Genomic DNA, 13,844 nt, shown 5'->3' on the forward strand with positions numbered 1-13,844 from the left:
AACGTTCAATTGACGCTGTGGTTAAGGCCCATATGGTGCGTGTGGCTGTTGCGAAACAAAAAAAAAAAAAAGGATATTATATATTAATGAATGTAACGTAGTACAGCTAAGCCGCAGTGGAATCATCCCTCTGTAATATTAGATGGTCACACAGAAGAGACTTAGTAGCAGATTACTGTCCCACCCAGTCTTCTTCCCACCCAGTCGGATCATCAGGGGATCCCTTACTGGGAAAAGAATGGTCCAGTTATACATGAGTGATATGAGAAATCTAAACCTAGCCATAAGCATTTGATAGGTGTTAGTAAGGCACAGTGATTTAGCAGGACTAGACGACCATATTGTGTATGGTGGCCTGCCAACTCTTCACCAATGGTTAAGATGTGTGTTGGATGCCAATAATTTTTTCATAGTACACTAATCTACCACCAAAGGAGTCTTGCCATGACTTTCTCTCCATTCCTTAATAATAAAACATCTAGAGCCAGTATGAAGGTATATTGGGTGGGGGGTGGGGGGAATTGGCAAAGATGGCTGTCAAACAAACAAACAATCTCATGACAGTGGGCTCGTACCATCACCAATAGGGGTTATTTCTAATGAGGTATAGTACAGATAAATGCAATTGCTAATCTGTTACTGCCTAACAATCCTAACAATTTGTGTTACTCATTCCTCAATACAAGCCTGTTACTCAGTGACAAGGGCCCCTTATACTACACACTACTAGCATGTCACGAGTTACTGCAGCGCTCATTCTATGGGAAACAAGAAGGGTTTGAAAATGTTCTTCGTAGCTTTAGGCCAAAATATTCCACAATAATCAATACCAGTTAAAGGGGTGCTCTGGCCAGGACCCCTTTTTCAGCAAGGCCCAGGGAGGGGGATGGGTAAAAATAACATCCACTTACCCCCCTCTCTCCAGCTCAGTTGCCCATAATCCATCATTCAGGTCCCCCGGTGTCCAGCCTCTTCCTGGTCTGGAGATGTGACATGGCAGGCTCACTCAGTTACATAAATATATAGCAATCTATTGATTAAAGGGTCTACTCTAGTCTGGGATATCATGCACAAACCATAGTTTCCGTGGCATAAAGAGGGAAAGAGGAATTCAATAGCACCATATCCATTTCCCTCATTTTTTAAATCATTCTAAGGGCCCTATTACACCAACAGAATGATCTGACAGATTTTTGCAGCCAAAGCCAGGAATGGATTTGAGAAGAGGAGAAAAGTCTTTCCTTTATGACCTGTTCTCTGTTTATAGTCTGTTCCTGGCTTTGGCTACAAAAATCTGTCAGATAATCTGTGTGTGTAATAGAGCCCAAAGGTTCCCACACTCTGCACTGTCTGCACCAGTCAGGCTCTATGGAGGCGGGAGCGGTGCCCCCCAGTATGACAATATCCCCTCCCCTCTGTGCTGCACCTCCGTTGATTCTAATGGAGGTGCGTCACAGAGGGGAGGAGATATCGTCACGCTGGACCCGCCTCCAGGGCATAGAGCCTTGCCGATGCACAAGAACTTTGGCACCAGGTGGCATTTTGAAAAAAGGACTGCACCCTTGGGGATCCCCGCGCTGGCGCCAACCGTGTAATGTAAAAAAAAAAAAAGTGATGAACCTGATGGTACATTTGCTTTACCTATTATATAATATTATATTATTAACTTTTGCTAATCAAATTATCAGCTCTGCAGCTTACCAGGAGACAATGATCTCTGTTATGCAACAATTCAGTCAGTATAATGTCACTGTGTGGTTACAGAGGTTTTGGTGTTGTGTGACAGGAGAGCTGACCATAGAGTACGAGCAGGATTTTCTGCTACTGAATGTGGACATGCAGCAGCTGAGCTGTATACATATGCAGTGAAGACTTCTCCAATTCAAGCATGCTCAGGAAAGTCAATACCAAGCCATGACTGTGAGTGCGCAAAGGACTGGGACTTCCTGTATTTTGTCTCTTTTTTTTAAAGTCTTTTTTGTGAAGTCCCATTCACATTAGATAGATGCCCAGTCATGCAAAATTGGAGGGGCTGGCTGACCTTTTCTCTAATATGTATAGGAGCCTTTATCAATTTGCCCAATTGAAACTTAGCAACAAAAAGTGTTCTTGCTCCGCAGGACCCAGCATGTTCATCCATTCCACAGACACCCTACTGATTTCATTGGACACCATGTAATACTTCCTTTCCCCTGCGGAGGTGCTGCAGGCTAACTGAACCCTTCAAGCCAGATTTCCCCAGTAATTTCCTAATAATTACCACCAGACCTGCTTTATTTGATGAAATTCTACAGAATTTTGTTTACATTCACGGAGGAAAAAAAAAAAGACTGACCGTCATCCTCCTCTCTCTAGGGTATGTGAGGAAGAAAAACAAGCAGTGAAGGTTTCATTTAACAGCTTCAAACAAGGTTAGAAAAAAAATACGTCAAAGGTATGGGGAGGGGAGTTGTAAAGAGAGAGAGATGAAAAACAGATGCCGTGCATTGAGTAGGGGGTTGTGAAGGGGCCGGAGCTGGGAGTAGGCATGAGTGAGGGGGCTGGTAACTTTACTACTGATGCATCTTTGTTGGATTCCTTCCCAGATGTTATTGAGTGGTTCCCTACAGCAGTACCAAGGGCAATACATTCTTCTCACTTCTTAGAAAGCATCTTCACCTGGAAACATGTCTGCACCTCCACAACAAGTAAGTGCGGGAAAAGGTTCTGCGTGTAAATGTATTGAGGTTGGGATTGTGGTTGGGAATTAAACTACTAATAGGAATGACCACCACTTTTGGTGCATAGGAGACTCTCTTTCCTCGCTTGGAGACCTCCTATAAATAGAGTTTCAATTGTTTTCCACTAGACTCTACGCTATATGTCTAATCCTAGGCACAAGTCATCCCCATGGTCTTGGTGTGGTCTCCTCCTCCACTGATAGACGTTTCCGTAAAATTGACCACCGTCTATAGGAAAATAGAATGGAAACTCCACTGGGAGATAGGCTGACGAGAAAAGGAGACAAAAAATATATACAAATATAGGGGAACAATGGGGGTCTTTGGTTCTTGTATGTACGGAGGAAGGAAAGTGGTCTCCTAGGGAGCTTTGTGATGATTGATGGAATGTGGAGATTACAAGGAACCAGGAGGAAGATGTTGTTCACTTGGGTGGGGAGAGGGGCGATGTGGTGCCATAGCTAAGCTTGTTAAATGCGTCCCCACCCCACCCTCCTGGAAGATCGCATTACCACCAATCCTTATTGTCGCTATACACATCACTTGTGTTGGATTTTCATGATTTTGTTACACCAATGGAAGACCAATAATTTATTATAGATGTGTGAATGTAAGATTAGGATACAAGGTCATGCCTGCCAAGCCCATGCAGAAATGCCACCAAGAACATGTCATGCACTGCCCTAGTAATCTTCTATGTCCTCAAATACAGGTTAGCAGTATGATAAAATAGATATATTTACCTGAATTACAGCCTGTAGTTTACTCCAGAGCTGCATTCACAATTCTGCTGTATTTTGTGTTTTTTTAAACATTAAGCTTGGAGTATTGCCATCTCAACAGTTTATTGCCTATCCACAGATGGGGATAACAGTCTGATTTGTAGAGGATCAACCGCTCCATGCATTTCAGGGACAATTTTAACCCTGTTTTCAGGGAGCCTGAGGATAAAACAGCGCAAAACTTGTCCTGCTCTGTATATACATTGTATTAATTAACTCAGACCCTTAGGTTATGTTCCCACTATGAGAACGTGTCGTCCTATATTGGGGAAAGGCGGCTGTTAACAATTATCATGATCATTATTTGCGGCCATCAGTATTAAAAGACAGCTGCCTTCCCCTGCTATGATCCCGTAGTAGTGGAAACATAGCCTTAAAGGGGAACTGTCAGCAGGTTCATGCAAGCGAACCTGCCGATATCCCTCTGCTGCTGTGTAGCCGATGTTTGCAGTGCTGGTCTTCTTTTTCCTTTTGTTCACACAGTTTTTGAGCAATTTGATTAAGATCAAATATGCTATTCGGCTCCTTAGGAGCACTGGGGGCGATGCCGAGCACCCCTCTGGGCCCACCCACTGCTTTTTTCAGTGATGCCTACTACGCATGGCAGCTGGCACCTAGTTTAAACAGATGCTGCTCCTGCCTCGCTACCGCTATTCTCCCACAGCTTGGTGACACCTCCCCCAGCATGCCCACATGGCCTTCGCTGATCCAGCACCCGCCCCGCAGGAACTCTCGGCCACCCCTAATAATTATGCATAGTAGGCGTCACCAAAAGAAGCAATGGGCGGGTTGAGGGGCTGTTCAGCGGTGCCGAGGAACGCCCCCAGTGCTCCTAGGGAGCGGATTAGCATATTTGATTTGCTCACAGCAAAAAGAAGACCGGCACTACAAACACCAGGTATACAGCAGCTGGGGATTATCAGCCGGTCAGCGGGGGTCGAAAAACTCGGTATTCCACTAATCCTGAGAATAGGGAAAAAACTGCCTCCAGAATGACCAGAGAGGTTGGACCCCACCAATCAGCTTGGAGATAACTTCATAAGATGGAAATACCTCTTTATAAGTACAAGATGATTAAATGGGTTATACAGGCTTAGAAAAACATGGCTGCTTTTTTCCTCAGCGAGGACAGGAGTGGCGCTCTTTTTTTTTTCTATCCCTTGATTACCACTTTAACATAACGCCTATATGGAGCAAGCCCGGTTTTAATACCCCCGAATGTTTTGGGTTCATAGGATATTAAGGTCTATTTCCTAGTCGCTGAGTCTCATGACCAGAACTGATGGCATTATAGACATCCACAAAGCTATCAGTCTTGGTGTCTAGATATATGGTCAGGCCAGGATACAAAAATGTGACTGTGTTATGGTCTTACTCAACTTGAAAGAATATTTCCCACCTTTCAATGACATTACATGTCATGACATGCCGTATCTAAGTAACGGAGTTCCTAACATTCTATGTGCTTGTTCACACTACAGATTTTAAATATCTTAATTTAATTGGGTGGAACCAGGGGTGTAGCTAGGGCCCCATAGCAAAAAACTGTAAGGGCCCCCCTCCCCACAACACAAAGCACTGTGCATATATATATATATATATATATATATATACACACAGTATATATACACATAGAGAGAGAGGGAGGGAGGACGGCTCTTACCTTCTTCCCGGGGGCCCCCCCTGCTGCAAGGGCCCCATAGCAGCTGCCTACCCTGCCATTATGGTAGCTAGGCCACTGGGTGGAACCATATGCAACAAACCATCTGCTTTTCTGTCTAGAATTCACCTTCACAAGTCAAGTGACGTCACTTAATAGTTTCTGCATGTGCGAAAACATCCCACAAGGTTGTGACATCGAAATAAATGGTAGTAGGTTTGTGCAGCTTTCCCAATTCAGCAGGGAATACATGATGGCATCTGTGTGGTAATATATGCCTAGTGATACTTCAGGTTGGTTTCTTGTATTGGTAAGAGGTCTGGAATGTTTTTGTATTACGGTCGGGGGGCACTCTCTTTGTTATGTGTGCCGGATTCGTCCCCTTCTCTGCCTTAGCATGAATGTCACTGAAAGAAAATAAGCTTGGCGGAGAAAAATGAAGTGAATGTGGGCTTTAAAAAAAAGTTCCACCAAATTATGACCCTAAAGTAGTCTATTTAGTCTCCATTATATAACCTGCACAGAAATGTTTATACCTTTATGGGGAATAAAAGAGATGAGGAATCAGCATCATTAAATCATTAAAAAAATTAAAATTAATTCAGAATTTATCAGTAAATCGTTGTAGCCGGAGTGGCCTCTTAAAGGGGTACTTCGGCAAAATTTTCAAATCAACTGGTATTATTTATTTATATAGCGCACACAGATTCCGCAGCACTTCACCTATCTGTATGTTTTTGGGTGTGGAAGGAAACCGGAGTACCCGGAGGAAACCCATGAAAACACGGAGAGAACATACAAACTCTTTGCAGATGTTGCCCTCTAGCGCTGCAAGGCTACAGTGCTAACCACTGAGCCACCGTGTATCCCTGTATTAGAAAGTTATATAGATTTGTAATTTACTTCTATTTAAAAATCTCAAGTCTTCAAGTATTTATCAGCTGCTGTATGTCCTGCAGGAAATGTTGTTTTCTTTTCAACCTGACATAGTGCTCTCTGCTGCCACTGTCCGTGACCGAAACTGTCCAGAGCAGTAGCAAATCCCTATAGAAAAACTTTCCTGCTCTGGACAGTTCCTGACATGGACAGAGGTGGCAGCTGAGAACACTTAGTCAGACAGGAAAGGATACACCACTCCCTGCAGGACATACAGCAGCTGATAAGTACTGGAGGTTCGCTGTCAGTTGTATTCCCCCCCACACACACACACGCGTCCACCCTTCCTGGCTAGCTGTCGGCCCAATACACAGGAATGTTCAGCATGGCTGCACATGGGGATGGGACATCATCTGTCGGTGGTTGTTTGGATGAGCCCCATACACCTTAGATTCATGGCTGCTGAATTTTACATAAGCAGTTGGTTTGGCCATCTAAAATCTAAAGTGTATGGGGATCTTTAGTGTTTTTTCACCACTTGTGTCATTACTCAAGACATTAGACATTAAAGGAACAACACATGTACTTTTTCCAAAAGTTTTCCTTAAAGGGATTTAAAGCATCTTTTCCCCAAAATTTTTGGATAAATTAGGTATTGATTGTTTTACCCTCCAACATGTTTGTTTGCTCTAGAGTGGTTAAGCTCCATTGGCAGGATTGTCTACCAGTTTCTAAACTAAAGTTGCCATAAAGCCCCATAAAGCATTAGAATATATTCATTGTCACTTACTGGGTTTCCTTAAACGACTATAGCTATGGTGCCATAGATTGTAACCACAGAGGGTTAGGACGTTGATCCAGGGATTATCCTGATTGCTATATCAGGATTTAAGAAGAAATGTTTTCTCCCTGTAATGTTCATAAGCATCTGCCTCATGAGGGTTATTGCCTTCTTCTGGATCAACACTATAGGGTATAGGTTGAACTTGATGGACTCTTGTCTTTTTTTCACCCCTATTAGATATGTAACTATGTACGGGGGTATCACTTCAGCTGTAGCAGAGAATCCAATGTTCCCAATGGAATTCTATAGTAGGATCCTCAATCTGTTAGTCAGTGTCCAGCTTCAAGGACTTCATCCAATGTCATTTTCTTCAGACATGTTCCTAAAATACATTCTATTTTTATGTATGGAGACAAGGGTAATGCCTTCAACTGGCAGGTGGCAAGATCCATAGTATTAATAGCCAAAGATCAGCTCTGTAGGTTCAGTTATTAGTCTGGGGGCTTCGCGGGTCTTTAGAGACGATGCCTCTTTTGGCCGTTCTGCTGAGAGATGCAGCCATTCCCGGCCTGTTGACTCTGGCAGTATTTTTAGAAACCCTTCTAGTTGTGATACAAGTGGTTTACTGTAAATTCCATTGTGCACCATAAATGGTCCATGGTCACAAGACCCATATGGCATAAATCATAGAAAGGCTCCTTTGTTGACCACTGGCTACTATGTTCTGCTGTAAAGCTTCACGTGGAGATGTCCCTCGGGGCTACTATGGTGAAACATTATAGTTTAGTTGCAAATGTCCAATGTATTGGGTAAGATTGGGAACTGTATTAAAGGGGTTATCTAGGATTGGAAAAACATGGTCGCTTTCTTCCAGAAGCAGCACCCCTCTTGTCTCCAGTCTGGATGTGGTCAGTTCCATTGAAGAGAATGGAGCTTAATTTTAGAACCTCTCCCAAACTGGAGACCAGAGTCATGCTGTTTCTGGAAAAAAAAAGTGGCCATGTTTTTCTAATTCTGCATAACCCCTTTAAGTTTAATAGGAGGAGCTAGGAAGAGGAGGGGCAAGCAGGGACTATGCATATTTATGTTTAAAGCATGGTGCTAACTCTGTTGAACAAGGGCCTACATTGTGCTGGTTTCACATGAGCATCACACAGCCACATTTTACACCCGTTAAGTCCCGGTCTGATTATGTCACTAGAAACTTGGTGGGGCTGGGACGTGCGGCAATAATATGGACGTGAATGTGGCTTTACTATGCATGTGTGAAACAAGCCAAAACTTATTCATGGCCTATGTTCAGGATAGGTCCTTAATATCATGAGTGGGGTCCAAACACCCAGCACTCCCACAGATCAGCTGCTCGCTGATCTGCGGCTCCAGCTTACATACACTATGTGTGTATGTATGTCTCGGTGTATTGGTCGCGCTGAATTACTGCAAAGAAGAAGTCTGGGGATTTTGAAAATCCAGCAGCCGGCAGGGGAATTTGATAATGAGTAGGCACTTACCTCTCCTTAAGCCCGCGGTGAACGTCAGGACCAGCCTCGGGGAGGCATTTTCCTTCGAGTTGTGATGATGTCACGACTAGGGGGAAAATGCCTGTCCCGGCTGATGGACTGAGCCAATGGAGCGCCGTTCCACCCCAATCACTGACTGGCTGACATGTACACCCCGGGGGCACAGGGAGAGGTAAGTTCATACTTGTTATCAAATTCCCTCCTGCCCCTGCTGGCTGCTGGATTTTCTAAATATTCTCCTTTAAGGCCGTATTAGATGGCCAACTTGTGCTGTAAGCGAGAGCCGAACTGCTAGATTAACACTTACCTACTGAGCCTATTAGGCGGATCGATAATCGGGCGGCAAGGGCTGCATAGAGATCATTAGCAATGTCCATGCAGCCCTTACTTTAATAAGCTGTCGGCATCACCTATTACTTTGAGCAATGGGCGGGCGGCAGACAATGACTTTCAAAGTAGTCCCCGAAACTGAAAAAATGCAGACAGGCAGGGGGTGTGGGGAAATAATAAACAAAGTACGTTTATCTATCTTCGTGCCCCGTAGCGCCGATTCCAGGTCCAATTGACAGCTCTCCTAGCTGCAGCGTCATGTACTTGGGTGAGTAACTGCCCACTGAGCCAATCAGTGACTGGAGCGGGACACCGGCTCAGCCACTGACTGGCTGGGCGACCAATTGTTCAGACGGGAAGCGATGTTGCAGCTAGAAGAGCCGGGTCACTGATGTACACAGTTTTCAGCAGAGATGACAGCCAGTGGACGTCAATGGGAACCAAAGGGAGAAGCCCCCGCCTAGGTGACACTGTCCACCAATGAAATAAAGAGATTTTAGGGCAGAAAGAAGACACAAACACATATTATACAGGTGTATATCATATGTGCAGCATCTAAGCTTGTGGATGGTGCAGAGAACGGCACATGGGGGGGGGGCACAGTATCACTTAAATGTATAAATGCAGTGCATCATGAGAATACCCACTGTGAGAATACAGAACACAGTCTGGTAGCCATGTTTCAGAAGAGACCTCAGTGAATTGGGCCATTGTCTCCTATAATTACCCTTCTCCTGGTTTCTCTTAATGATCGAGGCTGAAATAATAAGAAGACATTCCATCCACTCCGTGTTATTTCTACCCGAACTTCTCTAATCCTTTCACTGTTAACAGGCGATTGTATGAAGTCTGTCACAAAGACCTTGTAATTGGGACCTGTTCTAACAAGCCGGCAAAATGGGGATCGAATAACAAGTCAGTAGCTTTATTTGTGCTGCATTTGTAGGGAGCCCCCTTACTCCAGATACACAAGGAAGCTGTGGAGCAGTATGGAAGGTTTGTCATTTTTTTAGACATGCCATGTGCACTATTTTGGAACATTCTGATTGGAAAATCTTCATACACTGCGACTTAGATAATAGAGAGAGTACAGCTTGGGAGGCATTAGCATATTCTGTGAACAGTCCAAAAATATGGACGATGTGCTGTGTAACAGAGTTTGGAGGTTCCGGCATCATCATTTATAATGATGCCGGGAGATTTCAAACTGTTAATATCTTGTGGACCGTGCACGTCATTCCAAACCCAACAAGGCCTGTAGTTCAGCATGCCCTGCATATGGCCAGGCCTACAGTCCAGGCAACTGGGATATTGGTTAGTTTTAATTTCTTCCTCCCACTGAGGCAGACACCATGTGCTATAGAGTATCTCACTGGTGCTATAGTTATAACAAATACTTAGTTAAGGGAAATACTAAAAAGGACAGACTAGACAGACCAGGGGGGGCTTTTTTTTTACAACAACCTGTTTCTATGTTACTCTGGTACTGAAGACTTCATATTCATCTGTTTCCATCCATGTCTTGGCAGATCCCAATGGCTTACCCGGTCACCGCACAACCTCAAGTGGTGCAAGTATTCACCAACTCCAGCCCTCTAGCCAGTCAGTGGACTTCTACTGTCATGGACTGTTTTAAGGATACAAATATCTGTAAGTATTACCAGTGTCTGACTCACCAACCTCTTCCATGCGCCAACCTTTTCTTAAAAAAAGGTATCAAATATTTACCTCTAATCCATCACATAACTAAATTAACTCAATATTTGGGTAGGCCCAATACCCCTAAAAATGTCTATTCTGAGCTGGATCATGGTTATAATGAATAAGAAGTACACCATATCCGACAGGGCAAGTCTGTTAGACTACCTGCTATACTAAATAATAGTCTTTTTACATGATTTCTAAAAATAGCAATATGGCCGCCTTGTGTAAGTATACCAAAACGCCTATCTAAAGCATGACAACTTATCTTACATTTGCAGAAAGGAAATAGTTGTATCTAGATATTGTGCATGTACTCCAGTATATAATCCTGGGTTGATATTTTTGTCTCCATCTGCTTCAGGTCTTTGTGGAACATTTTGCCCTATGATCTTGGCTTGCAGAGTGGCTTCGGAATTTGGGGAGTGCTTCTGTCTGCCGATGGTAGGGGGCACTGTGCTCGCCCTACGTACTGGCTTAAGAGAGCGACACCGCATCCCGGTGAGACTTCTATTACAGTTATGGTGTCCCTGGCTCTGTACTATGCTGTATGGCATGGTGTTTCATCTTCTCCGTTAGTAGCAATGTTTCTAGGAGAGAATATGACCGTAGTATGTCACACTCTTAGGCAATGCCATAAAAATATCAATATACAATGGGAGGTATGCCGAGGTATAATATGGCTGTACACTTTTATGGATGCATTATTCCAGCATCAGACTTAGGTTGCAGTGTGATATTACTAGAGATGAGTGAATGGCCGTGAAATCCAGCTGCATGGAAATAATGGATGCATCCTTAGGGCTGCCTGGATGGATACATCCATGTTTTCCAGGCAACCCTAGGGCTGCATCCTTCTTTTTCCAGGCAATGAGATTAAATGGCCAAGCGATCATGTTTAGGTTCGATCGTACATTGACTCATCTCTAGATATTACCCATGACACTATTGGACATTGGAGGTAATAAAGTTGCCCGTGGACCAAGGAGGCCATTATCCACATGTATCCGTTCATTTAACCTTGTATGTTGTATGTTGCACTGCTGAGTCTCACCAAATAGGTGCAGTAAATGCACCTATCATAGTCATTGACTATGGTCAACCTATGAAATTTAGTGAGCCCGCTATCAGTATATCACAATGCATACACTTTTGACAGGTTTATTTATACCACCAATGTCCTGTTAGAATGAGATGTGAATCTAGCTTTAAAGGGTTATTCCCATCTCATCTTGTTATCTCCTATCCATAATATCACTGGGGATCTAACCCCCACTGATCCCAAGAAAAGGGATGTAATTGCCCCAAAATGAATGGGGTGCTCACCGCACCTTTAGTCTCTGTGGGGCCACCAAGTGCTTTCAAGGGCTAAACTCAGAAGTGTTCAGTGGTCCCATAGAGAAAAAATGGCCATAAAGCCCTTCATTCTTTACTTGGTAATTGTGTCCCTAGTGTGTGTGTGTGTGTGTGGGGGGGGGTTCCGGCAGTCAGACCCCCAGCAAAATGAAATGGGAATACTCCTTTAATACCTAAATTTAAATATGCAAAACAAGAGTCCGTGGAGCCTCGGTTGTGAGTCTCAAAACACGGGATAGCCAGACATCACTAGCCTGTTGCCACGGGGTGCCTCCATGATGGGGAGAGCACCACACCACCCTCATAGGTAGCCCCTTAAGTCCCACTTGGTTGCAAGTATTGGAACATAAATATGGAAACAACAGGGTGGCCCCTTTTTGTCAATGTCTAACTCAAGGTGCGAGTATTGCGATCATGACAAGTGCTTGCCAAGGCAGGCATCCATCCACAGACAGCAGTTTCGGGGTATTTGCCCCTCGTCAGTGTGGAGCAGGATTCTGGCTGGTTGGGGCAATGACAAATCAACCAACAAAACACAGTTATCACTGAACTCATGGAGATCAGTGAAAAAAAATCCAATGAAGTACTCCACTGATGCCCCCAAAAATTTAAATATGCAAAACAAGAGTCCGTGGAGCCCCGGCTGTGAGTCTCAAAACACGGGATAGCCAGATATCTGGCTATCCCGTGTTTTGAGACTCAGAACCGAGGCTCCACGGACTCTTGTTCTCCTTTAATACTTATCACGGCCCTACGTACTCTGTCATGTTGATTGTGTTGACTTGTCTTGATGTGACATCGCTCTCACCCCCTTTTCTCTTACAGGGCACTATCTGCGATGACTGCGTATGTCTCACCTTTTGTGGCCCCTGCACTCTATGTCAGATGGCCCGTGAGCAGAAGGCAAGAAAATGAAGAGCTGATGGCCTGGACTAGAAGATTTAGGGAGTAGATATAGTCATATAAAAAGACATGCTTCCCCCACCTCAGTTTTTATAGGAACAACCCCATGTTCACAAGAATGGCTTCTCAAAGAACGGTGTGAATTTATGACTACCGTAGTTTAGATGGACTGGGACCCATGTACCCCGACTCCCCTGTAAACTTGCACGATCAGCTCCGTTCATGTTATTTTAATGGGGGTAACAGATAAGCGGCAGCAAGTACAACTCATGTCACTTATTTTCTGTGGTAAAATCCAATCTGTCTTGTCCCAGGCCACCCCCATATACATTAGACCGCCATTCCGTCAACAGATCCTGTTAAAACACACGATCTATTGTCAGATATCTAATAACGTATATGGTTTTTGTTTACATTTATAGCCCATGTCTTTATATCTCAAATTATATTGCATAGCCACAGAAATATTCTAGTCTGTAGTTTAAGTAAGGTGTATCTTTGTATTTTAGACTGTTCCGGATGGCAAGACACCATATAGCCTTCATGTATATATCTCTATAGAGAAAGAGCAGCCTTGTTACCATAGCAACCAGAGTTCAGCATTCATTTTCTAAACTGCACTGACAAAATGAAAGCTGAGCCCTGATTGGTTGCTATGTTACAGCTCATCCAAAGAATAGTGGCTTTGTTGCTCATAGCGACCAATCACATTACTTCTATTCTACAGCCGGTGCTATAAGCTGGTATTTGATTGGTTACTTTGGGTAACATCCGCATCCTGCCTTAGTTGGTTTACATTTATGAGGCCCATGTGTACATAGTACAAGCCTCTCTTTTATTATGCACCATGGTTTTTATATTTGTTCTATGATAAATCACAATGGTAATAAACATATATAACATATTTTGGGTCCTTTTTCTTTCTCTGAATGGTTATACTGCTGTGGTCACATGGTGCGACTTAACAATGAAAGAGTCCAAAGTAGCACAAATCTTTATTGAGTGTACTAGAACATACATGTTACATTTTGACCCACGCATTATGCTTGATAAAGACCCAATTTGTACTATGGATGCTGCTGGACTCTTCCACTGCGTTTGTCACATTGATTAGTCAGGGGTGTTCATAACCCCACAGATTAGAGGCGGGAGAAGAGTGCAACAGTCACCCCCTTGATTCTTGGTTAACAGTGTCAACTGGGCGGGGCTTCA

The 13,844-nt window shown here is 43.8% G+C and overlaps 1 protein-coding gene across 1 annotated transcript; it reads left to right on the forward strand.

Moving 5' to 3' along the window:
* Positions 1–2,353: 2,353 nt before the first annotated feature.
* LOC138769386 (cornifelin homolog) lies at positions 2,354–13,500 on the forward strand. Its single transcript, XM_069947810.1, has 5 exons — positions 2,354–2,411; positions 2,586–2,687; positions 10,202–10,322; positions 10,738–10,874; positions 12,555–13,500. Exons 2-5 carry the CDS (start codon positions 2,667–2,669, stop codon positions 12,642–12,644), a joined length of 369 nt encoding a protein of 122 aa, XP_069803911.1. The 5' UTR covers positions 2,354–2,411; positions 2,586–2,666; the 3' UTR covers positions 12,645–13,500.
* The last annotated feature ends 344 nt before the right edge of the window (positions 13,501–13,844 follow it).

This window comes from Dendropsophus ebraccatus, chromosome 12, assembly GCF_027789765.1.
Source record: "Dendropsophus ebraccatus isolate aDenEbr1 chromosome 12, aDenEbr1.pat, whole genome shotgun sequence".
Lineage (NCBI taxonomy): Eukaryota > Metazoa > Chordata > Amphibia > Anura > Hylidae > Dendropsophus > Dendropsophus ebraccatus.